Source organism: Zootoca vivipara, chromosome 3 (assembly GCF_965207765.1).
Source record: "Zootoca vivipara chromosome 3, rZooViv2.hap1.1, whole genome shotgun sequence".
NCBI classification, from domain to species: Eukaryota; Metazoa; Chordata; class Lepidosauria; order Squamata; family Lacertidae; genus Zootoca; species Zootoca vivipara.
Window position 1 is genome coordinate 61,189,731 of NC_142586.1, and position 25,635 is coordinate 61,215,365.

Here is a 25,635-nt window from a genome sequence, read left to right on the forward strand (position 1 = left end):
GAAGTGCAATTTGTCCTACTTTAACTTTTTTCACAAGTTGGCTGTTGTTTTCCAGCACAATTTTTTTTTATTTTTAGCCAAAAATCGTTTGTAAATGAATGGAGAAACACTGGCAGAGTATTTTTCCTTTCTTTCTTTTATGTGCCATGAGGATATAGCGTCGTTTGCAGAGTGTAATTGAGACCAAACGTTGAGCTTGGGGCCCAGGAGAGAAAATATTTTGGGCCTGCAGGTCATTAGTGAGGTGAGCAAAAGGGAATCCTGGGCGGTCTAGTGAGACGAGGAAAACATGCCAGCCTCATGGAACCTGGTTAATAGAACAAGTAGAATTAAGCTTACTTACTCTGAACTATCCAGCCTGAAAACAATTGGGCACAGTGGGGCAGCAGAATGATGTTGCGGCCTAAGCTGCCACTGATCAGGATTTTCCAAAGAACTTTGAAGAGGTATAGTTGGGAAAGTACATGTATGCACACCTTTTAAAGGCAACAGACCTGTTGATTTGAAAACCTTCGCTAGGAAGATGTAGGTGCCAAAGGGAGAGTGAAGAATGATTGGCCTGAACTTCAGCTTACGGGAATTACTGGCAACATTTGAAAAGGTATGAAGAAGACGAGTTTAAACTCTTTACTTTTCTTTAAGAAGAAGAAAATTCTCACTATTCTTTTTTTTTTCTGGGAGAATACCCAGTGCCTCATAGGTTGTTGTTGTTTTTTTTAAAAAAAGTATTCTGCATTGGCATTTTTTCTTGTACTGCCTGTAGCATTAATTCAAACTCCTCCATGTGCTTTCTTAATAAGTAACAGAACTATCCAGCAGTGCCCAGTTATGAGAATAAGGGGCCTTTTCATGGAGTGATGCAATTGAACACTTGCCATTCAACAGAAAGCATTTCATAACTTCTTGCTGAAAGAAATGAGGTTAGCTTTTTCTTTTCGTTTTAAGTTTGCAAGTAGTTCAGTGGCTCCATCAAATGTGAACAGTGTTTTTCTCACCTTTCTTTTCCCTCTTTTACTCCCTTCAGATTGTATCAAGCAGCCTAATAAGAGTAATGCTGGGGAAATGTGGTACTTTGGTCATGCATTGGTTATATTTCTTAAAATGTTTCCTTTTCTCCTAAGTACTAGAGATGTGTTTGGTATCTGAAAAAATGCATTGATGCAGCAAATTCTAAACCTTGACTTTGCTTCTTTCAATTAGAATGGCACATCAAAAGTTGACATATAGCAAAAGGAGTGAAACAAATTTTCTAACCTGCATCTTTTCCAGGCTTGAAATTAATACTTAGAGTATCACTAATGTACACATGCTGTGCAATAGTACTACTATAATGCTGGTTGACACCACTGGGTTTTGCTCAGTGGAAGGGATAAGTTTCAAGGGAAGAGGCGTGCAAATATATTAAATGCTGCTCTTTGGGTATCATTACGGTTGTTGGCATTAGAAAGAGATGTTTTGAGTGGCATTCGGAAACATATTAGAAAGTATCTGGTTCTGATTGTTTGTTTGTTTGGTTAAACACCCTTAGCATAACATGTCTTAATTAATTGCTGTGTTTCACTTGATTTGAGAGCTGGTAATTATTACCAATAGCTGGACCTTGTGTTGTAATTGCAGCTATTAACTGTAAAAGTTCAGATCAGATACTGAAGGTTAGCAAGCTGTAGTGGCAACTTTAATGTGCCAGTTTTCGATTCATTTAGTGATGTGTTTAGAAAGCAGCTCCTGTGGGGGCAGTTCTGTCTGCTTCTTTCAAAGGAGATCTGCTGCTTGCAAGTTTCAGTTTCCAGCTGCTAATGCCCACCCCCAAATCTCCCATTGCATTTTTACTCTAATAGTAAGAAGTTCAGCACCAAGAAAATTGATGTCACAGATTTCGAACAAGGGAGAAAGTTGTAAATCATTATAAAAGATGCAAATCAGTGTTACTATTGTATTCATGTAAGGATAACTTATTTTGTAAAAAATGCATTACTTGTTGCTTGCTTATATGATATGGGGGATTGCTTATATATATTTGATGTTGCTGCAGCAGAATCCTGGCTGTTTTAGTTGGCTCTAGTAGTCAGAAATTTGAATGTGAGCTTTTAATTGGATTCCTACACATTTTCCTAATGTCAAAGCAGTTATCATGTTGGTTGATTGTTGGGAACACAAGTTACTTGGCTGTCTAGGACAGTAGTTTCCAACACACACCCTGCCGGACCACTTGAAAAATGCTGAGGGTCTTGATGGATCACTTAATGAGTTTTCTACTTGTTGTAGCAATTGTTTATTATTTTTAAATGTATTTTCGTTGTTTCTTTTATTTCTTACATATTGCATTGTATTACAATTTGAATTCCAAAGAGCTCAAATTGTAATACAAGAAAATACAAAATCCTGTCCATTATTTCTGCTTCCTCAACTTCCCTGGGATACCAGGAAGCACAATGGTCTTCAGTCAGCAGGAGAGTATGCCTAGGTAGTGGGGAATTACGTCCAGTTTCGTGGGCCTTCACTTTATTCTAGATCAGGGATGGGGAACATGTGGCCCTCCAGATGATAAACTACAACTCCCATCACCACTTACTAGTGGCCATGCTGGCTAGGGTTGATGGGTGTTGTAGTCCAAAACAGCCAGAAGACCATAGGTTCCCATTGGTTTTCTAGAGATTGACCAGGATTTTGACAGAGGTGTGACCATGTTAGTAAGGAACTCCCTAAGGGCTAAATGGGCAGCCTCTGAGGGCAGACCAGTACAACCCCAGATAAGACTGAGGAACTCCGAGTGGGTGGTTCCTTAAGAGTCTAGACCAGATGGATGAGAGGTTGCCTGGTCTTGATGGAGTTACAATCCCTCCAAAGGAGAAGGTACACAGCTTGGGATACCTTCCGGAGCCATTGCTGTTACTTGAGGATCAGGTGGCCTCAATGGTATGGAGTGCCTTCCATGAGCTTTGCTTGGTGACCCTTTAATTATTCTGAGCACTTGGGGGAAGCTGTGTGTGTGTGTGTGTGTGTGTATACACACATGTGCACGCATGCATGCACGTGTGAAGGTCATGTCTCCACTTAGAGCAGGAGTGTGATTTGTTTTTGTCTGCCTTTTTTTTTTCTCCTGGCACTTATATTGTTGGCTCATAGCAGTTAAAAAACTAAAATGGGAAAAATTAGAAAGTAATTCTATAGTTCTGGCTTGTTGTCAGAGTCATTTTTTTTGGGTTGCCAAGGCTCATGTATGTGTATGTATATGTTCTGGAGACTTCAGAAATAAACATTCCCACACTCCAAAATGCTGCTATTAAAAGGATGAAAATTCACCAGGTGTTAGCTATTGGAGACCCTTTGCTCAACAAGAGTGTCTATGTCTCAAGCTGCATGTCACTATTCTGGAGGTGATGCAGACTGTATTGGGGTGTTCCTGATAAGGTTTTGGGTATTATTTAATGACCTTGCTTAAATGGGAGCATAGAAGATTCTCTTTTTAAAAAAACCCACCAGATACGATATTAAAACAAGGTGAGCTCTTAAGTAATTTAATTATGCTTTTAAAAGACTTCCGGTTCGTCGCGGCGGTGAGAAGGACGCAGGGACTTCGCGTGTCGAGGTCCCTGGCTTCTCGGAGGGGGGGGAAGTCCGCAGAGCGAGCGGACTCCCCGTAAAAGCACCGGATAGAGAGTTCCGGTGACTCAGGCGTCCAGCGGCTGCTCCGTTTGGCGGATCCCCCGCCGCGCGAGAGCTCAATAGAGCGATCGCAAGCTGGCGGGGTTGAACCGCGGGAGCCATTTTGGGCCACATCTTACCTCCGGGAAGCGAAGCTCCGAGTCCTGACCCGGCAAGCGGCGGATTCTTCCGATTTAATTCAAAGATTTCCAAAGAAGTAAGTGGAACTTTGATCTGGACTCTAAATTTGCTGATTGGAAAAATAGGAGAGACTTTAAAGAAACGGAAGTCGGTCTCTTCCTAATGGGAAACTGGGAGGCGTTTTAAAAAAAAACCCAAGCCGAACAACGAAAGAATTTGGAGTTGTGGACCCGGAAGGGAAAAAAAAGACTCTTTTGGAACCATCTCAGCCCCCGAGTCCGGCACCCCTTGAGGTACAGCGGTATTAAGGGGAAGAGCGCTTTGACAGCTGTCAAAAGCTGTCAAACTGTTAAAAGACCGGGTGGATTGATTGCATTGTTGTGAACAGTAAAAAATTGTTTGAAAACGTGATAGAACTATTTAAATCGAAAGTAAGAACGGATTTGGGATTGAGTTAAGAACTAAGGAAAAGAACAGCCAAAATGGAGTCGATCGTCTGAGAAAGGAATTTTCCAGTACCCATTGTTCCCTACCCCCTGTTTATCTGCGGTTACGAGAAGTATGAAAACAAAGCTTTCTCGAGCCTTCCAGGAGACTGTGCTGAACTATTTGTTGTCATGGGAAGACTTTTACAAGGAACGGCAACATCCCAACTTATCACCAGTCGAGACTGAAGTCCAAGTCCAGAACTTAGAGGATAATTCAGATTTGGAGACTGCTGAGTCGGAGACTGTGTGTGAGGAGAAACAACTGGATGAAAGTACTGAAGAGGACTTGGACTATGACAAATTTGTTTGGGATGAAGCAAAATATGGATTTCAAAAGGGAGAAAAACAAGCAGAACAAGAAGATGAGAGCCAAAGGAACTTAAAGACTAATGGAATTGAAAATCCTGGAGGGGTTAAAATGTGGAGTGGTGTTTTTGAGGGATGGGAAGGACAGGGGCAGGGGGGGGGCAAAGGTCTGGAGATGGATTTGGGAAAGAATGGGTGTGGGGTAAAAATTTTAGTTAAAAGGTATTGTTTCGGTTTTTTAAAAGACGGTTTTCGAAATCTTGGCTTGATAATGGAATTGCTGAACCAATTGGGGGAAAAAGACTTAGGGAGAGGAGATGGATGGTAAAAAAGAAAGGGAAAAAAGTTATGTTTTCCTAAGGGAGAATAAGAATGGTTTGGGAAAGAATTTTTAAGTTATTGCAAATTTTTGTAAGTTAAGTGAGGTGTTTAGGCAGAAAGCTGCCTACCCCCCTCTCCTTATTCTGAGACACCCAGTGGCAGGGGGTGCCCAGATGGGTGAGGAGGAAATGGAACCTTGGAAGTGCTGTGCCCTGCGGGTTCCTCTTGTGGCAGGAGGGGACCCGTGGGAGGGCAGCATGGAAAAGGAGGAGGATTGAGTTAATATTATAAGATTAAGATTTGAAACTGAGTTGGAAAATTCGCCACAAGTAATCAGAATTGGTTAGGAAAACCATGAGGAAGACTATCAAGGGAGTCGCAATTAAAATGTTAAAATAATAAGAACTGGGAAGTTTTAACTTTTCCCAATTTTCTTTTTCTCTTTTTCTTTCCCCCCCCCTGTGTTGTATGTTAGTAAATATGATTATGAAAGAGTTGGGGGATGCAAATCCCCATAACTCCTTCCTCCCTGTTCTCTCAGTGGCAGGGGGGGGGGGATATGGGGGGAGGAGGGAGGGGGGAAGCTGAACTCAATTCTTAATTGGACCCCTTTGATTCTTAAAGCACACGGGTCTCACTGGTGGCAGAAGTGGACCGGTGTGTGGAGGGAAAACGAACGGACAGTGTTATATTATATGTTTTGTTTGTGTCTGTCTTGTTTGAAAAGCAATAAAAATCTTTTTTTTTAAAAAAAATAATTATGCTTTTAAAAAACAAGCATAACCAATGGCCCAACAGTTACACTTTGATTTACCTATACTTTATTCACAATTGATATCATTCTATACAGTGTTATCTTTTAGTGACAGTTTTAAGAGGATTTAATAGCTTTGTTTACATGCATGTCTACAAGCTGCTTGAGTACAACAGTAGTTCTATGCAAGGGTTTGCATGCAAAGCTTTCTTTTTTCTGTGTGGTTCTTCCTTTCTAAATTTACATTCATTTATCTACAGTTATAAAGGTAAATGTAAAGGGACCCCTGACCATTAGGTCCAGTTGTGACCGACTCTGGGGTTGCGGCGCTCATCTCGCGTTATTGGCCGAGGGAGCCAGCGTACAGCTTCCAGATCATGTGGCCAGCATGACAAAGCCACTTCTGGCGAACCAGAGCAGCACATGGAAATGCCGTTTACCTTCCCGCTGTAGCGGTACCTATTTATCTACTTGCACTTTGACGTGCTTTCGAGCTGCTAGGTTGGCAGGAGCTGGGACCGAGCAATGGGAGCTCACCCCGTTGCAGGGATTTGAACCGCCGACCTTCTGATCGGCAAGCCTTAGGCTCTGTGGTTTAACCTACAGCGCCACCCGCGTCCCTTTTATCTAAAGTTATAGGTGTCTGTAAATAAAGACAAAGTTACACTTGTGTTCTGAAACTGGGAAACTGGACCTGTATTGTTTGTAATTTCTGTGGTAGGTCCCCCTCCCTCCACCATTTGATGCAGAAGAACAGATATTTAACATGCTGCTTGCCCTGCTGTGCTGGAAGCAGGAGAAATAGGAGCTGATTTATTGTAGGAAGGGATAGCTAAAGTGTTGGATTCAAAATGCTGCAAGCGGCTTCATCTGCCCTATAGAGCCAAGAGTGCTTTATCAATGACAGCAAGTCCTTGTTAGCAGTGACCAAACTGAGATGCTCCTGATTACATCTGTATGGAAGGAAGCAGTCTCACTGGGTTGTGCTTGTTGTGTGTGGATTGAGGCTTCAGCTTCCCCTGAGAGATCATGCCACAGGTTTTACATTTTCACTTGCAAACAAAACGATCAGCAGCTAAAATACTTTGGGTATTTTGCCTTGGAAAAGGTTTGCTGTCAAAGGGATTTGCTTCATGTTAATTTCAGACAGACTGAACCCTAACCACAGCTTCAAGTAGTTTCCTTGAGTGCAGCTGGGGTTTTGCCTACTTGTATGTATAGGTTTGTAGCTATCTTGATGTTTTTATATGTGTGGTGATTAGATGCCCTCTCTTTTTTTTTGGCTGGTGCACATTGGTAACCTGTAAGGAGGAAAAAAGTTTGAGTTTGAAAACTTTTATCAGGAGCCTGAAATTAAAAGAGAACAAAATTAAAAGACTGGCAGGTTGTCAACGCATCTGTACCAGTCTGGAGACGAGATAATTGGGAAATGAACATATGGGGGGGGAATTTTGTGGTCCTTAATTTTATTAAACTTAAATTTCAAGCATTGGATGCCTTGCCTGCCTTGCTGCCTGTTAGAATGTAGCAGCATTGACTATTTTGTGTCTTTATTTGTATGTGTCTGTGCAATTGTACATGTCTGAGGAGACTTGCACATATCAGATGGTAGATGGACCTATATGGAGTGCACACAGGGTGTGAAGGTTGTTGAAAAATGTAGGAGGGTAGGGTGCTCTTGTGCTCAGGTCCTGCTGTGAGAACTGGATGTTGGACTAGATGGGCCATTGACCTGATCCAACAGAGCTCTCCTTATTTTCCTATGAAAGGATTCTCCCTAAAGATTAGGATGTGAACCGTATTGTATTGGTAGCCCGCTCAGCTTTGTGAAAGCGGTGGCGATTTATTTATGTGTTTACCTGTATTAAAATATCCTAAGCACTATGCTTAGAAAAACACATGCCAGCAAAAAGTCTCGCGGTCTACACAACCGGGTACAAAATGAAGGCAATGGTGGTGAAAGCAAATGAAGGTGAATGAAACAGTTGGGGTAGTTTACACAGAGAGCTGCCCTATACCGAGTCAGACTGTTGGTCTACTGGAGCTCAGTATTGTCTACACTGACAGGCAGAAGCTCTTTAGGATTTCAGGCAGAGGACATTCCCAGCCCTACCTGGAGATGCTGAGGATTGAAGCTGGGATCTTCTGCATGCAAAGCAGATGCTTTACCACTGAGCCATGGCTCTTCACCTTGACATGTTCACCCTTTGCAGCATTTACCTGTTCAACAATCTGTTTGAGTTTGTTTTCCTCAGGTACATTCAGGGAAAAAAGGTAGCCTGTTTCTAAGAGTTCTGGTCCCTGTCATATTGCGATCTAGGAATGCTAGTTCCTAGCACCAAGCATGATTGAGAGTTCCCTGGAAATTCAGTCGCTGTCTCCTCCTGCCAAAACAAATAACTTCAGGAGTAAGAGAGGGTTTTAGATCAGAATGAGGGCAGGGGGAAAGTAACTAACGAAAACATTTGCAAGAAACAATCAACTGACCCAGAGAGAAAAGATGACTTGCCAAACAAATGACAAGTCTGGCTGGGTGGTCTCTAGTCACGTAGTTCATGGCAGTCAAAAGGAGTTTCATCAAGAGTAAAGGTTAGCGTTAAAGAATTTATGTGCCTGCACCATACAGTAGCCAGCTTTATAGTCCAGACTTTCAGAGGGAATGAGGATTCAAATGAGAACTTCACTGATAGTAAAGAGTTAACATTAAAGAACTTTTGCACGTGAATTTACAGAACAAACTGGTTGGCCTGAATTTTGCCTGTGGGCGAACAAAACATTGTTTAACTTTCTGAGATGGTGAAATGACATTCAGTTCATAATACATTTGAGTGGGCAGGTGTATAGTCTAAATTAGGCAGTATTTTTTTGTTTTTGACATCTCTAGTTTGTTTGCTTTTTAGTGCCCACCAAAGGGTTCTATATTAGTTTAATTACATTTCTGCCTGTATATCTTGTGACTGGGGAACAGCCAGCCCATGGACCCAATCTGGCCCAAGCCATGCCCAGTGGCCTGCCACTAGCCACAATTAATTTACTGGCAATGACAATTTTGATATTGGCATTGGCAGTGCTAACACAACACTGCAGGGCCATGGGACACTTTTGCCAGTGGTACACCTGCCTCTGGCCAACTGCTTTATCCATAAGAATGATGGTGCACCACACTTCCTGCTTCCAGCCTCCCAGGAATTCTTGTCATAGTGTTCTCCTTTTGCTCTTCACCTTGACAACATTTGGCCCCATTGACAATCCTGCTGGTCCAATAGGGAGAATGTGAAGAGGAGGAGATGAAAGGGAAGATAGAGCAATAGATGGATTGAGTGAAACAAAAGAGAAAGGGAAGACAGAGATTCTAGGTGCCTATGTTAATGTTGTGTGACTGTCTGTGTATGTGTGCAAGTGTGGATTGGCCCCATACACTTTGGTTTTAGCATTCCCCACCACTAGCATGTGGCCCCAAAGAGTTGGCCAAGAGACAGTGCCAACCCTCAGACCACAAAACACGCCCTACCTCTACCATAGTTTGGGTGTGTGTGTGTGGGTGTGTATAAGCTGCATATACCGTATCCTTTCCTGACCAAACGGTCAGGGCTGCACAAGTGCACAGGCATAATCTTCGCAAGCTTTCATTTAAAATTTGGAACTTTTTTCAAGGAGGAAAAAAATGAAACTTCTTAAATGATGATTCAGCAGTGATGTAGAGCCTTTCCCCTCATTGCTGTTTTTAGGATCAAGCTTTTTGTATTATTTTGTTAGATACTAATATAGTGGTGCTAACCATGTAAAAAATGCTGCAGCAAAACCTTTTCACAACATTACAGTAGGTTTTTCTTAAATTTAGTCCACTGCATTTGAGTTCAGAGACAGTACATGTATAAACAGAATCTACCCCAGATAACCAACCAATGGAGAAGCAATATTACATCATAATTGTGTAAATGGAGAGAGACCGTTGGCAAGGGGTAATGAAAGGAAGTGTAACTTGGAAGATTGAAAAACCCTCTGTGATTTCATTTCCACTGTGGAATGTTTTAAAAATTCAGCAGTGAGGAGTGCTTGCTTCTGCTATCTCAGTTTTAAAGGGTCAAATTGGTGGGGACAAGGTGATTAACATTTGTCAGCTGCACTTATATTACTGATACCTGAGGAGTCAATCTACAAGTCTGAATATATGTGAAGAAATCACTCTCAAATATCACAAGATGTTAAGCAGATGAAAGGGGTTGAAAAGGAAATAAATACAAAGAAGCTACATATGGTTATGAAGAAAACACAGAAACCACTGCAAGAGTGTTCTATTAAACGTCACATAGTTCACTCGCGTCACATAGTTCACTCGCAGGCCCCTCTAGTCATTGTAAGAACGCACAGAGACCACACAGGTTAGCCCCACTCACCACCTCTATGCTTCCTCTGAAAGAGTCCCACACTCCTACAGATGTACCGGTATGTGTCGAGAGCCCTGTAAACAAGGAAGTACTTGCTGAGTGTCTAAAACATTTCTCCCTCTGAAGAAACAAACAATTCCAAGTTTTATTTCACTAACTTTGTTGAAGCGTCAAATGTGTCCCTGAGATTTCATATTTTCATCCATACATCTGTTTTCTTTTCCCAGTGGGGATAATTATGCATTCCACAATACCCTAAATGAACAGGAGCAGTCAATGAATTCTTAAATGCCTGTCGTATGAATAACGGCCATTTTTAGATGCCGTGCTACCCTCATGGGCACCTGTGTAAAAGCTCACTCGGGAGAGAATGGAACATGCTGAAATGAATATGAAAGAATCAGCTCTTTATGGCATTCCAGGCTTGTTGAATTTGATTCTCTCAAAAGGAAAATCATGTTTGTAGCACCACAAGGTTCCTGTAATAATCTTCACTGATTAATCCCATGGAGATAAACTGTATGCCCCATGGCTTTCCCCCCTGTGTTTAAACATTCTTGCCCAGATGTTAGTAAGCAGTCGTGTTGGTGTTCATTTCACAGTGCTTTTTGCTTTGCTTCTGAAAAATAGAAGCTCCTCTTTTCTTTATTTCTTGGAGTTTTTGTGTGTTCTATTTTACTGAAATTTTTATAATTTGTTTTATGTTGTACCCCACCCTGGTACTGGCACCAATGAAGGGCAGGCTATACATCTTCTTAGTTCATTAATAAATAATATATTCCAGGGAATTGCACACACACACATATTTGTATGCATGTGTTTATATAGAATATAATATATGACATGTAAAAGCCGAGAAGGCACATTAACTTGTGGGAAATTTAAAATGCTTTGGGGAAAGAACCACTAGACGTCTTTGTGTTCTGCCTCCAGCCTGCCAATTGGACATCCCTGTCTAGATTTCTAGACTTGCTTATAAATATAAAGTCTATAGTAGAGATGGGGAAACTTGTGGCCCACCACGTATGGTTGGACTACAACTCTTATCATCCCTAACCATGGCTGATGGAAGTTGTAGTCCAACAACATACAAAGGGCCATAGGTTCCCCTTCCTTGCTACAAGGCATAACACATTGACATAACGTCATGTTGCTCCTTGCATTCGGCAACTTCTGAAATGTAAGTTTCTGAGTCTTGGAATCTTCTGAAGACTTGTTTCAAGAATCATTATCATTATCATCATTTCAAAGAAAGACCAATGTGATTTCAAAAACAAGCAACATATAACGAAATATAACAAAACACTTGCTCTCAACAGCAGCAGCACAGAAAGCCCTTCACTCTACAGCTATAAAATTCTATCATCATTAGTTATTCAATTCAATATGGACTCTACTTAGCACTTTATACTCTTGACCATGATTAGTTGGCTTAATGCTTTGGATACTGGATGTGTTATTTCAACCCTTCTCAGTTGCTTATTCCATATGGGAATGAGCTTAGCTATCTGGCTTTAGTTTACTGGTGATGCAGGGGTGGGGGAGTTGTAGGGGAGAAATTGCTTTCTTCTTGGGACTCTTCAAGTGCTCCGAAAAGCAACCTACACTGTGCAAGAAATGGTTGCCATCTGGATCTGTCTTAAGTGGCTTGTGTTAACATGAAGCAAGTAATTTATTTTGAAATCTTTAGTATTCCTTGAGGTAAATGTTGACAGCGATACTGGCATAATTATGTACTTCATTGTGTATAGGGAAATTGTAATGCATGCTAGGGAGATTGGCTGCAGTTGTCAGAATGCGGCCTTATGATACTCATCTGAACAGTTCGTTCTTGAAGTAGCATATTTCTTCTATTCCTTTCCATTTTTTCAAGAGCATATACTGTTAGGCTAAACAGAGATCTCTTTCATTAATATCTGAATAGTAGCATTAAAAAAAAATATTCCAATGTGGTAACCTTGGTTTTTGATAAGGAGATAGGGGAATTCTGAATAGTTCATTATCTCTTTCTGAGTACAGGATTAACACAAGTGGGCTTTCTTTCCTTTCTTTTTTGTTTTCTTTTCCTAGGACATCCAGGCTGAAATTGATGCCCACAATGACATCTTTAAAAGCATCGATGGAAACAGGCAGAAGATGGTAAAAGCCTTGGGAAACACTGATGAGGCTGCACTGCTCCAGCACCGCATTGATGACATGAACCAGCGCTGGAATGACCTGAAAGCAAAGTCTGCCAGTATCAGGTAAAATATGATTTGAAAGTTACATCTGAATCAGGGCTGCTTTCTGTGACGCCTTTTTGTACATGTAGGGACACAGCTTAAGAATGCACCAATTTCATGTTAGCGCCATCCTATCATGCGCTGGCATGTCCAAATAAACATAAGATCCCTACTGGATCAGGTCAAGGGCCATCTTGTCCAACATTCTCCTCTCACAGTGGCCAACCAGATGCCCGTGGGAAGCCCACAACCATGGTCTTCACCTGTGATTCCTAGCACCTGATATTCAGAAGCATTTTGGTTCACAACAGTGGAGGCAGAATATAGCTATCAGGGTTACTTGTCATTGATTGCCTCATCCTTGATGAAATTGTGTAATTCTCTTTTAAAGCCTTCCAAATTGGTGGTCATCTCTACCTCTTGTGGGTGCAAATTCCACACCTTAAGTGTGCATTGTCTGAAGAAGTACTTTCATTTGTGCATCCTTAATCTTCCAACATTCAGCTTCATTGGACGTCCCCTAGTGCTGTGAGAAAGGGAGGGAAACTTTTTCTCTGTATGTTTTCTGCATACCATGCATCTCTTATCATGTCACTTCTTACTTGTCTCTTCTCTAAACTAAAAAACAACAACCCTCAGGCAAATGCCAAGGCCCAGGGGAACCAGCAGGTGCTGTTTACACCTTCTGGAGAACTCGAATGTGGGGATGAGGAAATCCTTGCTGCCTGGCAGGGAATAGTGTGCTAGCCATATCTTTTTATTCCCTTGCCAGTGGCCCAGATGTAGCATTGCTATGTTGAGGACATGGGATTGGGGATAAAAAGCCTGGTCCCTTACTAACTGTGTGACCACATAACATTGTGTCTGAGCTGCTCACCATCGTGCCCTGCCAGTTTGTAAATTGGAACACTCCCTAAACCTGTTCTTGGGATTTCCCCAATTATCCAAAGCAGATTTAAGGGACATGGTGAGAGGGGAAGGAGAGAGGGGAAAGCCTCCTTCTGTACACACGGCAACTTGGTTGAATCCCACCTTAGATTACTTCACATCAAAATTCCATCCAGTTTTACGTTTTCAGGGAAGCTTGGGAGGTCAGTGTCTGTCAGCTTGCACTGCCAATAGTTGGAACAAGTACCCTTAATGTCTTGACTCTTATAAGCGTCCCTCACAAATCATCAAGAAAGAGATGAAAAGACATTTATGTTAATACTTTAATCAACAGCTGCAGTGTTCCAGCAGTAACAATTGAGCAGCATGGTATTTCTTGGGGATTGATGATCATTTGGGGGAAATTAATGGCCCAAGCTGCCCTCAAGTCATTTACTTCAGAGAGTCATCAATTCCAGGGTCAGAGTCTGAGGATGAGTAGTGGTTGTTATTATGAATGGTGTGTAACAATCATACTTAAAACAGTTTTACAATTAATTTAATTTGTGTATATACATGGAGCATGATGTTCAGATGACATTATCAGCTGTAAGGGAGAAATCTAGAGGTATTACTGCTGAGGTGCATAATCAGAGGGGGTTAACTGCAAACACTAAATCATCAAATACAATACACCAGTAATCATTTGCTCTGTTGTAATAATCAGATCTAGTTAGTTTCAGAACTTGTTCAGAGTTGGATGTAACTACCTCCTGCAATGTAACTGCTTGCTTCTGTAGTATGTGGTCTGCAATGTGGGGGTTGAACTATACCAACATTCATCCAAGGATCACAGGGCGGTCTACAATATAAAAACACAAAATGCATAACATATAAACCAGTGTTTCTCAACCTTTTTTGGGCCACGGCACACTTGTTCTATGAAAAAAAATCCCGCGGCACACCAACTCTGTGCCGCCCTATATTTAGTTTAGTTTGGAGGGGAGACGTAAAAGACGGCACGCACAGACCCCAGGCGGGCAGACATGGGCGCACAGCTGCCGCCGCCTCCCTCCCAGCTGCCCCAGGCAGCCGCCGCTGCTCTGGCCCGGCGAAGGGAAGCCCTGCACAGCCTTCCCCGCCTGCCTCTTCCTCCCCAGGCGGCGGTGGCGCCCTCTCTGGCCTCCGGCTAGATGCCGACTCTAAATTTTGCCGCGTCGTGCGGCGACGAGAAGGGCGATTTGCATTGTCACGTGCCTGGCGGCCGCCAATAGACAACACCAACCCCCCGGAAAGGAAGCCGGCCGGGTCACGACGCGGGTGCTCGCCTCGCGTCGTGACCCAGCCGGCTTCCTTTCCGGCGGGTCAGCGACGTGACAATGCAAATCGCCCTTCTCGTCGCGGCACAGTAGTGTGCCGTGGAACACCGGTTGAGAAACGCTGATATAAACAAACCAAGCAATAACCCCACAATCCATCCCAGGTTGAAGTGAACACAGTGCTCATATAATACATTATAATAATACATATAATAAAACAGTGCTTGTCTTTCAACCCAGTTTACCAAATTAACAACAACACAAATAATATATCTGTGGTGTCTTTTGGTGGCTATGCAATATTTAATATGATTCTTTAAAAATTTTGTACTATCTGTTTTGTGGTCAGTTGTTAGGATTGATTTGTTTTTTGTTTCTTCCCTTTTGTTTTGTTATGAAGATATTTTAATGTTGGTTCTTCCGTTCTCTTCTTCTGAATAGCAGTTTACCCTGCCTATGCCCCTCTCAACCTGTCTTTTCTTTTCTTTCTTTTCCTTTTCTTTTTGTGATACGTTTTCCCCTCATTCAGAACTCTCATAGGTTCTGAATATGAGTTGCTACTAAATATAGCATAGGCCCATAGCAAAACACACGCAGATGGAGATTACTGTTCTGATTTTTGTTCCTTTTTGGTGACAGTTCAGGCTGCCACTCCATGTTTGATAAAATTAAATTTCTGGTCATGTACAGCTTCTTCAGTCCTGATTGAAAAGGAGCCACTGAGTTGTAATTTCACCCTCCATGGCATGCTAGCAGAAGGCTTCGTGAGCCACTTAAACCCTCAGCGCAGAGCTGAAGTGGACTCAAGTAAGAGTGTTGCATTTTGCACAGGATTGAAGTTCATTCTTGGCAGTTTTCTCCCCTTTCTGCTGAACACTAAAAGTGCTGTAGATTTAAAAGGCAGAACTAGCCACAGATAAGTGTTGCTAGACAGGTTCCAGAAGAGTGCTGAAAAATATATTTCCAAGGATCAAGAATGCTTTCCCAGCAAGAGGCATTGAGCCGACAGTTCTTATATTGCAAATACCTGTGGCAGCTGGCTAAAGCTGGTCTCTGAGGCTCAGAGAACAAGTTGCATCTCTTTCATCTGCAGACTCTCTGCTATTTGCCTATTCAAGCAGAGCTGCAATTTAGGGCTGATTTGGACACTACTTCTAAGCAGGGGACTGTTGGTGTGAGAATAACTTTTGCTTTTGAATCCCTGTTAAATCATAGACTAAGGTGGGTAGGGACAGAAAGCTTTCGCATGTGGCTAAATGTGTCTGGCTAAAGGGGTGCTCTGGTAACTCTTGTAGGAAAATTGGAATGTACTTTATTTGAGTCTGGGGATATGATTCTTACTGCAGTATTTGGCTTGCCATCAGAATAAAAACAACAAAAGGAACAGGTGCATCACTTTCCAAACAAAGAAAAAAACTATTACTAGCTTTTGTTCTCCTTTTGAAGAAATTTCAAATAAATCAAAGCATTGCTTTTGTCACTCTCTTGGCAGGGGAATTGACAACTTATTTTTAACCATTTTTACTGAGTTCTTGTTACAAACTTAGCCATGTCACTGTCAACCCTCCTAGGACCTGTTGCACCAATGGTGCACAAAGGAATTGATTTATAGGTTTTTATCAGTGCCCAGGTATTTCTGTTTTACCAAAACACTATGGGAAGCAGGTATGCTGCGTCAGCTCATGCAAGGGACTCTTCCTGATTTGGGGAGATTTCCCCCTCTAATCACAAACCGCCATTCCAAGGGACACACTGTTCAGAAGGTTTCCCCAATCCATTGGGGCATAAGAGGCTGCAGTGGAGAATAACCTTCTACTGGATCCAGTCCAGTGTCATGAATGATTTTTTTCTTCCCTGTGTCTTTTTTACAAGGCAGAAATCTGCTGAATACAAGTTTTTGTTGTTGTTGTTGAAATACTTTGTCATCCTGCTATATTGTTGTTGGCATCTGTACGTCTTGGAAGACAATAGAGGAATGTGCCTTTTGGGGCAAAGTCAAACTGTTGGAGAGTTGCAGCACCTACTGTGGCTGTAGAGAGCAATGTGGGAGAGACATATTTTGTTGCAGCTGGGGCAGATGAAGGCATCCAGTTTTGCTTCTGCAAGTGGTCATTCCTTCTCTGGTCACTGTTGTGGATACACAATCGGATTCTCTGAATCCAGGCACTGCGGTCGTCTGGAAGGGATTCCTACTTGGTGGGGCTGATGTTGCCAGTCTTCATGCCTCGTATGCAGACATATTTGCAATGCAGAGTTGGTCTGCCAATGGGCCTAGCACTTGAAGCCAGCTCCTTGTAGAGAAGAAGAAGAAGAAGAAGAAGAAGAAGAAGAAGAAGAAGAAGAAGAAGAAGAAGAAGAAGAGGAGTAGTAGTAGTAGTTTGGATTTGATATCCCGCTTTATCACTACCCGAAGGAGTCTCAAGGCAGCTAACAATCTCCTTTCCCCTCCTCCCCCACAACAGACACCCTGTGAGGTAGGTGGGGCTGAGAGACTTCAGAGAAGTGTGACTAGCCCAAGGTCACCCAGCAGCTGCATGTGGAGGAGCGGAGACACGAACCCGGTTCCCCAGATTACGAGTCTACCGCTTTTAACCACTACACCACACTGGCTCTCCCTTGGAGCACACCCTTGGAGATCCTGCTGTCTTCCACTCTGTGTACATGACCAAGCCAGTGTAGACACCATTGAGACAGGAGTGTGAGTGTACTGGGAATGTGAGTTTGGGGAAGTACAGCTTTGTTTGAGACTTTCTCCTGCCAAAAGCATTCCTGATGCAATGCATGTGGAAGGCATCAAGGTGTTACTCCTGGCAGTTGTATGTTGCTCATGACTCACTTCCATAAAGCAGCGTGCTCAACCTTCATCTTGACCTGGGACATTAGTATCACATTCTCCTTCACCTTTTAAGAGAGGCAAACCATTGCTGTAGCCGCTTGTTCAGCTCAGCATCGATGGCGAGGTTGCTGGTTATGGTGGAACTCAGGTAGGCAAAATCATCTACTCCCTCAAGTGTGTGGTCAGCAATGCTGATGTGTAGACTGCTGGCAATGCCCTGACTCAGGATATTGGTCTTCATCAGGCTAATGGTAAGGCAGATCTCCTTGCAGGCTTAAGCAAAACAGTTGATGACGCTCTGTAGAGTTTCCTCAGACTGCACTGTCAAGGCTGCGTCATCTGCAAGCAACATCTCTAAGATAACGACCCACCACACTTTTGTCTTGGCGTAGAGACATGCCAGGTTGAACAGACCCCTGTCACTCCTTAAATATTATTATTAAAAAGTCCAGCTATGTAGACCATGTGTATGACTAGGTTTGGTTCTGCAGCACTAAGACCCATAAGTAAAAGAGCATATATAGATATATTGCTAAATGTATGTCAATGTCTAGGGAGTACAACTTCCCAAATGGCACATTCTGGACAGCTTCTTCACATGTTCAGAACAAAATTCCTGAAAAGTACTAATTAGTTATGTTTTTTAAGGTTAAACTGTTCTAGAAGAAGTGGTACTCCTTCTGTGAGCCAAACCTAATAAGAGTCTGGCTATTGTGGAGAAAACAGGTTGACAAGGTTCTCTCTCTCAGCATAAATTCAGTTAATTTATTTATCATCCTATACAGATGGTTCTGCTTCTGTGGTTGTGCTGAGTAATAGCGGAGTTATGAAACATTGCTTGGTGGGGAAAGGTGGAATTGCTCCAGACAGACTTGGATTCTAAAAGAAGTTGACAGAAGAAAATTAAGTCATCTCTTCTTCATCCCCACCCCCTCAATGTACCCTCCCATGCCCATTCCACATTGTTCAGGAGGACTATCTGACCCTCTGAAGGGCCAACACAGCAAATCCAAAAATAAGGTAGCTGTAGGGAGGAAGGAGGGGATCTGAAACTTTCCTTCCTTAAGTTAAATTATCTTAGGATCCACAGCTTTATATTTTCTTCTGTAATTGCTTTAAGTGATATTTTACCTTGGCAACCTATGGTACTGTTCTTAAGAGAGTGAGAGTGTGTGGGCCACGCATACTCTCCTTTAATCAGTGCTGCTTAAACATGCCAGCAATAGAGAAAGGTAGGCACAATACAAAAGTGCAATCTTCTTTTCTTTGGCGATCACTTGTAGCCGAGCAAGATTGTCTTCCATAAACACGGTTTTAACAATGGGTCCATAATTGACTGTGGAGGCCAATTCTGGATTCACACGTCCTTCCACAGTGGGGACATTGGCTTCCAGGTGGGAGTTGATCACGGTGTGGATTTGCCAAGCATGCCTTCCACTTAGCATGTTTCTCCCTTGTGTCCTGAGATCAAGTTTCTTCAAAGCCCATGACACCTTTGGTAAAGGCTGTTCTCCAACTGGAGCGCTCGCAGGCCAGTGTTTCCCAGTTGTCAGTGTTTATAATACATTTTTTAAAGATTTGCCTTTAGACAGTCTTTAAATGTCTTTTGTTGACCACCAGCTTTCCATTTTTAAGTTCACAATAGAGTATTTGCTTTGGAAGACAATCATCAGGCATCCGCACAACATGACCAGTCCAATGAAGTTGATGTTGAAGAATCATTGCTTCAACACTGGTGATCTTTGCTTCTTCCAGTACTGTACACTGATATTAGTTCGTCTGTCTTCCCAAGTGATGTGTAAAATTTTTTGGAGACACCGTTGGTGGAATCTTTTGAGGAGTTGGAGATGGTGTTTATAAGTGGTCCATGTTTCACATGTGACGGATATAGGACTCCTTTGAGTTGTTTATGACTCAATTAGGAGCCACTAATTTACCGCCCGGCACGCTTTCTCTAGCGTCTCTGCTCCGTAGACCCGGGCTGGCAGTAAAACACACAGCAGAGCCTTCTTCTTCTCTCACACAGCGAAAGCTTGTATAGCTGTTGGATAAAAAGCCTCTTAAGAACACACAGAGTCCAAGGTGTTCTAATAACTACTGGAGTTTATTTTAAAGAGAAAATAACAAACAACCTGGTGAGATCGCAGACATCTTGCGACCGTCTCCCAGGCAAAAACGAAACCAACTGATACACACAGAAACACATCTGGCACATTCTGTAACATGATATCTTCCTCAGTGGTCAGGTGCTTCACAGTACACAGTTAACCCCTTCGGTTACTTGTTACTCCTCACACCCCCTCTCACCTGAACACTGGGGATAGCGGGTATCCAAACTTACCCCAAAACCAACCCTTCACAGAATTCCCCATGCCGTTGGAAACTCAAGGGTTTTGTGAACCCATCTGCTAGGTTCTCTTGACTTGGACAATACCTCAACTTTACCAAGCCTACCTGTATGCTCTGACATACGTTTCGGAAGCGGATGTCTAAGTGTTTGGTTCTGGCCTTGAACTGTCCAGACTCCGCCAGTCTCAAAGATGGTTGATTGTCGCCCCAAACAGTGATGGGCTGGCTACAATCACCCCAGATTTCCTGGACCAAACATCTGTAGTACTCCAACTCAGTGCATGTCGCAGACAACGCACAGAATTCGGCTTCCGTGGAAGACATTGCTATTAGGCTTTGCCTGCGCGACCGCCAACCAATCAGGGCATTTCCAAACTTGACTACCAAACCAGTCACTGACTTCCTGTCCTCCTGATTGGCCCAATCAGCATCTGCAAAACAAGTGAGTTGTGGCTCACCTTGCGCTGACATGTACAAACAATACTCTTTGGTCTCCTGCAAATACCTAAGCACTCTCTTAATGCCATTCCAAGCATGCACGCTAGGTTTCGATGCTTCTCTACTGAGCAAATTGACTGCAAAAGCAATATCTGGTCTGCTCCATTGTGACAAATACAACAGACTCCCTAGCGCTGACTGAAACACTTCAGGACTCTCAAACGCTACTTTGTCCTTCACTTGTGACTCTTTCACAAAGTTTGTCTCCATGGGTGTTCTGACCCCTTTACAGTCAGACATTCTGAACTTCTCAAGCAAATGTTCAATCTTGCCTTTCTGACTGAGCAAAAAACTTCCATCCTCAGTTCTGTCTATCTGCACACCTAGATAAACATTCACTGCACCTAAATTCTTGAGTTTGAACCTCTTGCCTAGCTCTTTTGCAAACTTCTGCACTTGCATCTGGCTCTTTGCTAAGCAAATCAAGTCATCTACATAGACAAGCAACAGTTCCTGCTGTTCTCCTTCACCTCTGAGATACAGACAACTGTCAGCTAGACTCTTCCTGAAACCTAGGCTCTTCAAAACAGAATCAAGACATGAATTCCAATTTTTAGCGGATTGTTTCAGACCGTAGATCGACTTGTGCAGCTTCCACACCTGACCTGGCACGTCACTCTCAAACCCTGGAGGAGGCAACATGTACAACTCCTCCTGGAGGTCAGAGTTCAAATACGCGGTGTCCACATCAAAATGGTTGACCACTAGGCCTCTCTGCGCTGCAGTCGCTAAAAGCATCCTGAAAGATTCCGCTCTCGAAGTCGGACTAAAGACATCTGTGTAGTGGATTCCTTTCTTCTGAGTAAAACCTCTAGCCACTAATCTAGCCTTGTACTGCGGCTCTCCAGTCACTGTGGGTTTCAGCCTGTAGACCCACCTACAACTGACTGCTTTCTTGCCTTCTGGCAACTGTGTTAGGCTATACACACCAAGAGATTGCATGGAGTTCAACTCTTTCTCCATTGCAACTTTCCACTTACCAGCTTCCTCTACTGACAACTGTTGCACCTCTTCAAAGCTTTCAGGCTCACACATTGCTAGGTTTGCCCATACACTGACAGCTGAAAACCTTTCAGGTGGTTTACCTTTCGTGGTGCGTTTTGAACGCCTTGGTCCCACATCTTCCCCCTCTAAATCCGAACTGCTTGTCTCTGACTGTGGCTCTCTCGGACTAGCAGCACTGTCAAGAGACTTACTACGCTTTGCAGCCCCCTCTGGGCTTGCTTTGGGTGAAGTGGGTGACCTACCACGTTTGCTGTACTTCCCAGGCTTGACCTGGGGTGAAGTCGGTGCGCTTCTGACTACTTGCTTCACTTCCCTAGGAGCTACACCACTTGGACCAGCTGCCTGACCTGGATCTGGTCCTGCAGCACCTGGAACTCCAGCATCAGCCACCTGAGTTTCCTCTTCCTGGTCAAAACCTGAAGACCAGTCAAGAAGAACTTCGGGGTTAGCATGAATGCGTCTCCAGCCCTCTTGTTCACAGAACGTAGCACTCCTGCTAATGTGAACGCGGGTTTGGTCCCCCTCTGCTGGTACAAACCTCCAAGCCTTTGAGTTTGGTTCGTAACCACAGAAGATCATTTTCCTGGATCTTGATCCTCCCTTTCTGCGCTTCTGCTTTGGAATTAGAACCCAAGCCTCACACCCAAAAGTTCTGAAATAGTGCACCTTCGGAACTTTGCCATACAACATGTAGTAGGGTGTGTTATCCACAACTGAATTAAAAGCGCGGTTTGAACAATAATTCACAAATTTATAACATTCCCCCCAAAACTTCTGGGGTAATCCTGCATCAAACAACGTTGCCTCTACCAGTTCAGACAGCGTCCTAAATTTCCTTTCAGCTAAACCATTTTCCTGTGGACTAAAAGGGGCGGTTTTCCTGTGCCTAATTCCCTTGCTGCGGAAAAACCCTTGTAGTTCTGCACTCAAAAACTCTCCCGCCCTGTCACTCTGAAAACACTGGACAGTGACGGAGAACTGTAGTTCTACCTCGGCTACCCACTCTTTTATCACTCTGGCAGCCTCCCCCTTCTCTTTCAGTGTTATGACCCAGGAAAAATGGCTGAAATCATCCAAAAGACACAAAACATATTTTGAACCACCTAAACTTGACGTTGACATAGGCCCAGAAATATCCAAGTGCACTAACTGAAATGGCTTTGTGCTCTTCCTCTCAGACCTAGGATAAGAGCATCTCTTCGTCTTCGCTTTCGCACATGCGCGGCATTGCAGGTGTTTTTGACATGGCTTGAACCTGCAACCTTTGACAAAATCAGGGGCTTTTTTCACATAAGGAAAAGACATGTGACAAAATTTACGGTGCCAAGCATGAATACAATCCTTATGGATAGCGCCCTCTGTGCCCTTTGGGGTATTAGCACTTTTAGCCTGAGCATCACCAGTGTTACTTCCACCTGCTTGCCCCCTCCCATCTAGGACAAACAGACCATCAGACCCAACAGTAACACTTACCAGCTCAGCCCCATCTCTGGCAATTTTGCAAACACCATTGGCAAAACTTATTTCAAAGCCCTCACGCAATAAGCAAGACACACTTAAAAGACCATTCTCCATGCCTGGTACAACATAAACATCAAGGTTAGTGTCTAAGCATTGCATATAAAAAACACCCTTGCTTTTAATTGTCCCAGAAGAACCATCAGCAAGATGCAGGCTTTTTTCATCTTCAAGTGGCCTGCAGTTCAGGATCTGTCCTGAAGGCGGTACAAGATGATGGGTGCTGCCTGAGTCGATAATAAAGGTGAAACTGTCCTGTCCTCTGTTTCGAATCGTTGCTAAGGCAGCAGAAAGATGGCTGACAGGCTTATCTGGAGTTTTCCCACGTCCTCTGCCTCGGCGCTGCTGGCTGGTCCCACGACCACGTCCGCTGGGTTGCCTGGCACCTGGCTGAGTGACCTTGGCTGCTTCCGGAGCTGGGCAAAATCTCGCTACGTGCCCAGGCTGCTGGCACCGATAACAAAGCCTTGTTGTGCACGCACTCACAGTGGATTCCTCAGTGCTTTTTACTGCACCCCCACTGGCTTCTCTGCGCCCACGGCCCCCCTTCTCAGCCGATTCTTTCTGGCGTCTCTGTTCCTCATCCGCCAAACGCCCAGAAACGTAAGCAATCGTGAGTTCAGCTTCAGGCATGGCCTCAAACGTTAAGCACAAATGCTCATAGGCGTTTCCCAGACTAGACAGCAAAATATAAACTTTTTCCTTCTCTTTGAACACAAGCTCATGCCGCTGCAGCTTATGGAATGCATCAATCACATTGGCAATGTGCTCCTTAATGGGTTGCCCTGGTCTCAGTGTCAACTCAAAGAGATGCCTCATAGCATGCAGCTTAGCTCCAGCTGTTTTTCTCTGATGGACCCTTTCCAAACTGTCCCAGGCTTGCTTAGCGTTTTCAGCATTTTGCACATAGGGCAGTTGCGTAGCATCACAGCTCATGGCAATGGCACATAAAGCCTTATTGTCTTTCCTGGTTTCTGCTGCAAACCTCTGTGCTTCAGCTGCTGAATTATCAGCGACAGGGGTTGGAGGATTTAACACACAAGTCCATAAATCCTTTCCCAGCAACCACATTCTGGCCCTTTCTCTCCACTCTGCATAGTTGTCGCCATTCAACCTCTGGAACGGCACGACAAATGACTCCTGTAGCTGCTCCGCCATCTTGTCCATCCCCAGGCTCCGTGTCCGTGTACTCACTCAGAATAGCTGACGTTGCTCCTCCGGGTAGACTGCGGATCCCAGCCTCTGGTCCAGGGTCTTTCTGCTAGCGAGTGCATCTGTTAATTGCCGACTGCAAAACAACAGGTTTCTCCCAGCTAGCTCTTTACACCGGCTTTCTCCAAGGCTTTTACAGCTGCAATCGCCTTTTATTGCTTTGGTGATTTATTAGGTTCAGGACCTCTTATCTCGCAGGACCTGTCACCCAGAACCTGTGATAGGTGGCCCATGACCTGTGATCCATAACCTGTGACGGATATAGGACTCCTTTGAGTTGTTTATGACTCAATTAGGAGCCACTAATTTACCGCCCGGCACGCTTTCTCTAGCGTCTCTGCTCCGTAGACCCGGGCTGGCAGTAAAACACACAGCAGAGCCTTCTTCTTCTCTCACACAGCGGAAACTTGTATAGCCGTTGGATAAAAAGCCTCTTAAGAACACACAGAGTCCAAGGTGTTCTAATAACTACTGGAGTTTATTTTAAAGAGAAAATAACAAACAACCTGGTGAGATCGCAGACATCTTGCGACCGTCTCCCAGGCAAAAACGAAACCAACTGATACACACAGAAACACATCTGGCACATTCTGTAACATGATATCTTCCTCAGTGGTCAGGTGCTTCACAGTACACAGTTAACCCCTTCGGTTACTTGTTACTCCTCACATCACAAGCATATAGTAAGGTTGGTAGTACAATAGCTTTGTAAACAAGCATTTTGGTTTCCCTGCGAATGTCCCAGTCCTCAAACACTCTGCACTTCAATCGGAAGAAAGCTGCACTCGCAGAACTCAGGCGATGCTGGATTTTGGCATCAATGTTGGCCCTTGTGGAAAGGTGCAATATTTGTACACACATGTGATATTCAAGTGCGCCAACCTCCCCCCACAATTGAGGGGGCTGGAAATGTGCATGAGTGATGCAGGCAGCATGATTAAGCTGAGCATGTTGCATGTTGCACGTGCACAACTGTTGTAGTTTCTGGAGGGTAGCCCCCTGTTTGAATTTTTGGGGGGCCCTTGGCCCCCCTGCCCCCCTAAGATGGTGCATAAGGCAATATTTATGTATATATGCAGCTGTACATGTAGAAGTATGTAACCTAGGTAGCTTTTGGGAGTTACTATCTCTCAGCCTCAAGACTTGTAGAAGGATAAATAGATGACATAATTATTATAAAATATATCGCAGCTAGAAAATATGACAAAATTTAGAAAGTCTGGACAAAAGGCCACTGTGTAGTTTGGAAGCACAGTGTGGGAGCATAACTCATTTCAATTCAGGTCAGAAAAGCTCTCAGACAAATTCAGGAAAGATTTTGTTAGTTCTTATATGGACCCCTGCCAAATGGATGTTTGCTTTTCAATTTGATAGCATTGTGTTTTACTGATCTTTATTGATGTTGGTTTTATTATTACAAAGTTGCCATCAACTTCAACAAATATCCATCTATTTTTAAGGCAAGTAGTTCAAAGCTTTAGAAACAGTGACAGCACTTCAGTCCTCAATTATTTTGAACAAAGAAGCCTTCTGGTGTGTATGTTCACAATCAGTACAGCTACATCTGGCCCTAATTTTAGAACCGTTTTGAATAAAAGTAGAAAATAAGGATGGGAGGGTCTGGAACCACAATTCCAATAAGCATTCAAATGTGTTTATACTTTTTATGTTTAACAAGTGTTTGAAACCTAAACTGGGATTAGGAGGAACTTGTATAACATTTTTCCTCATTCAGAAACATATGCTTGCTTGCTTAGAAACACATG

At 43.4% G+C, this 25,635-nt stretch overlaps 1 protein-coding gene across 7 annotated transcripts in view; it reads left to right on the top strand.

The window, feature by feature from the left end:
* UTRN (utrophin) overlaps positions 1–25,635 on the top strand; it is a 345,054-nt gene that overhangs the window by 207,692 nt on the left and 111,727 nt on the right. For all 7 annotated transcript variants that reach the window (XM_035108828.3, XM_035108822.3, XM_060272729.2 and 4 more), the window contains exon 53: positions 12,114–12,286. In XM_035108828.3, the coding sequence (XP_034964719.3) occupies positions 12,114–12,286 (173 nt within the window). The remainder of the gene's footprint in view (positions 1–12,113; positions 12,287–25,635) is intronic.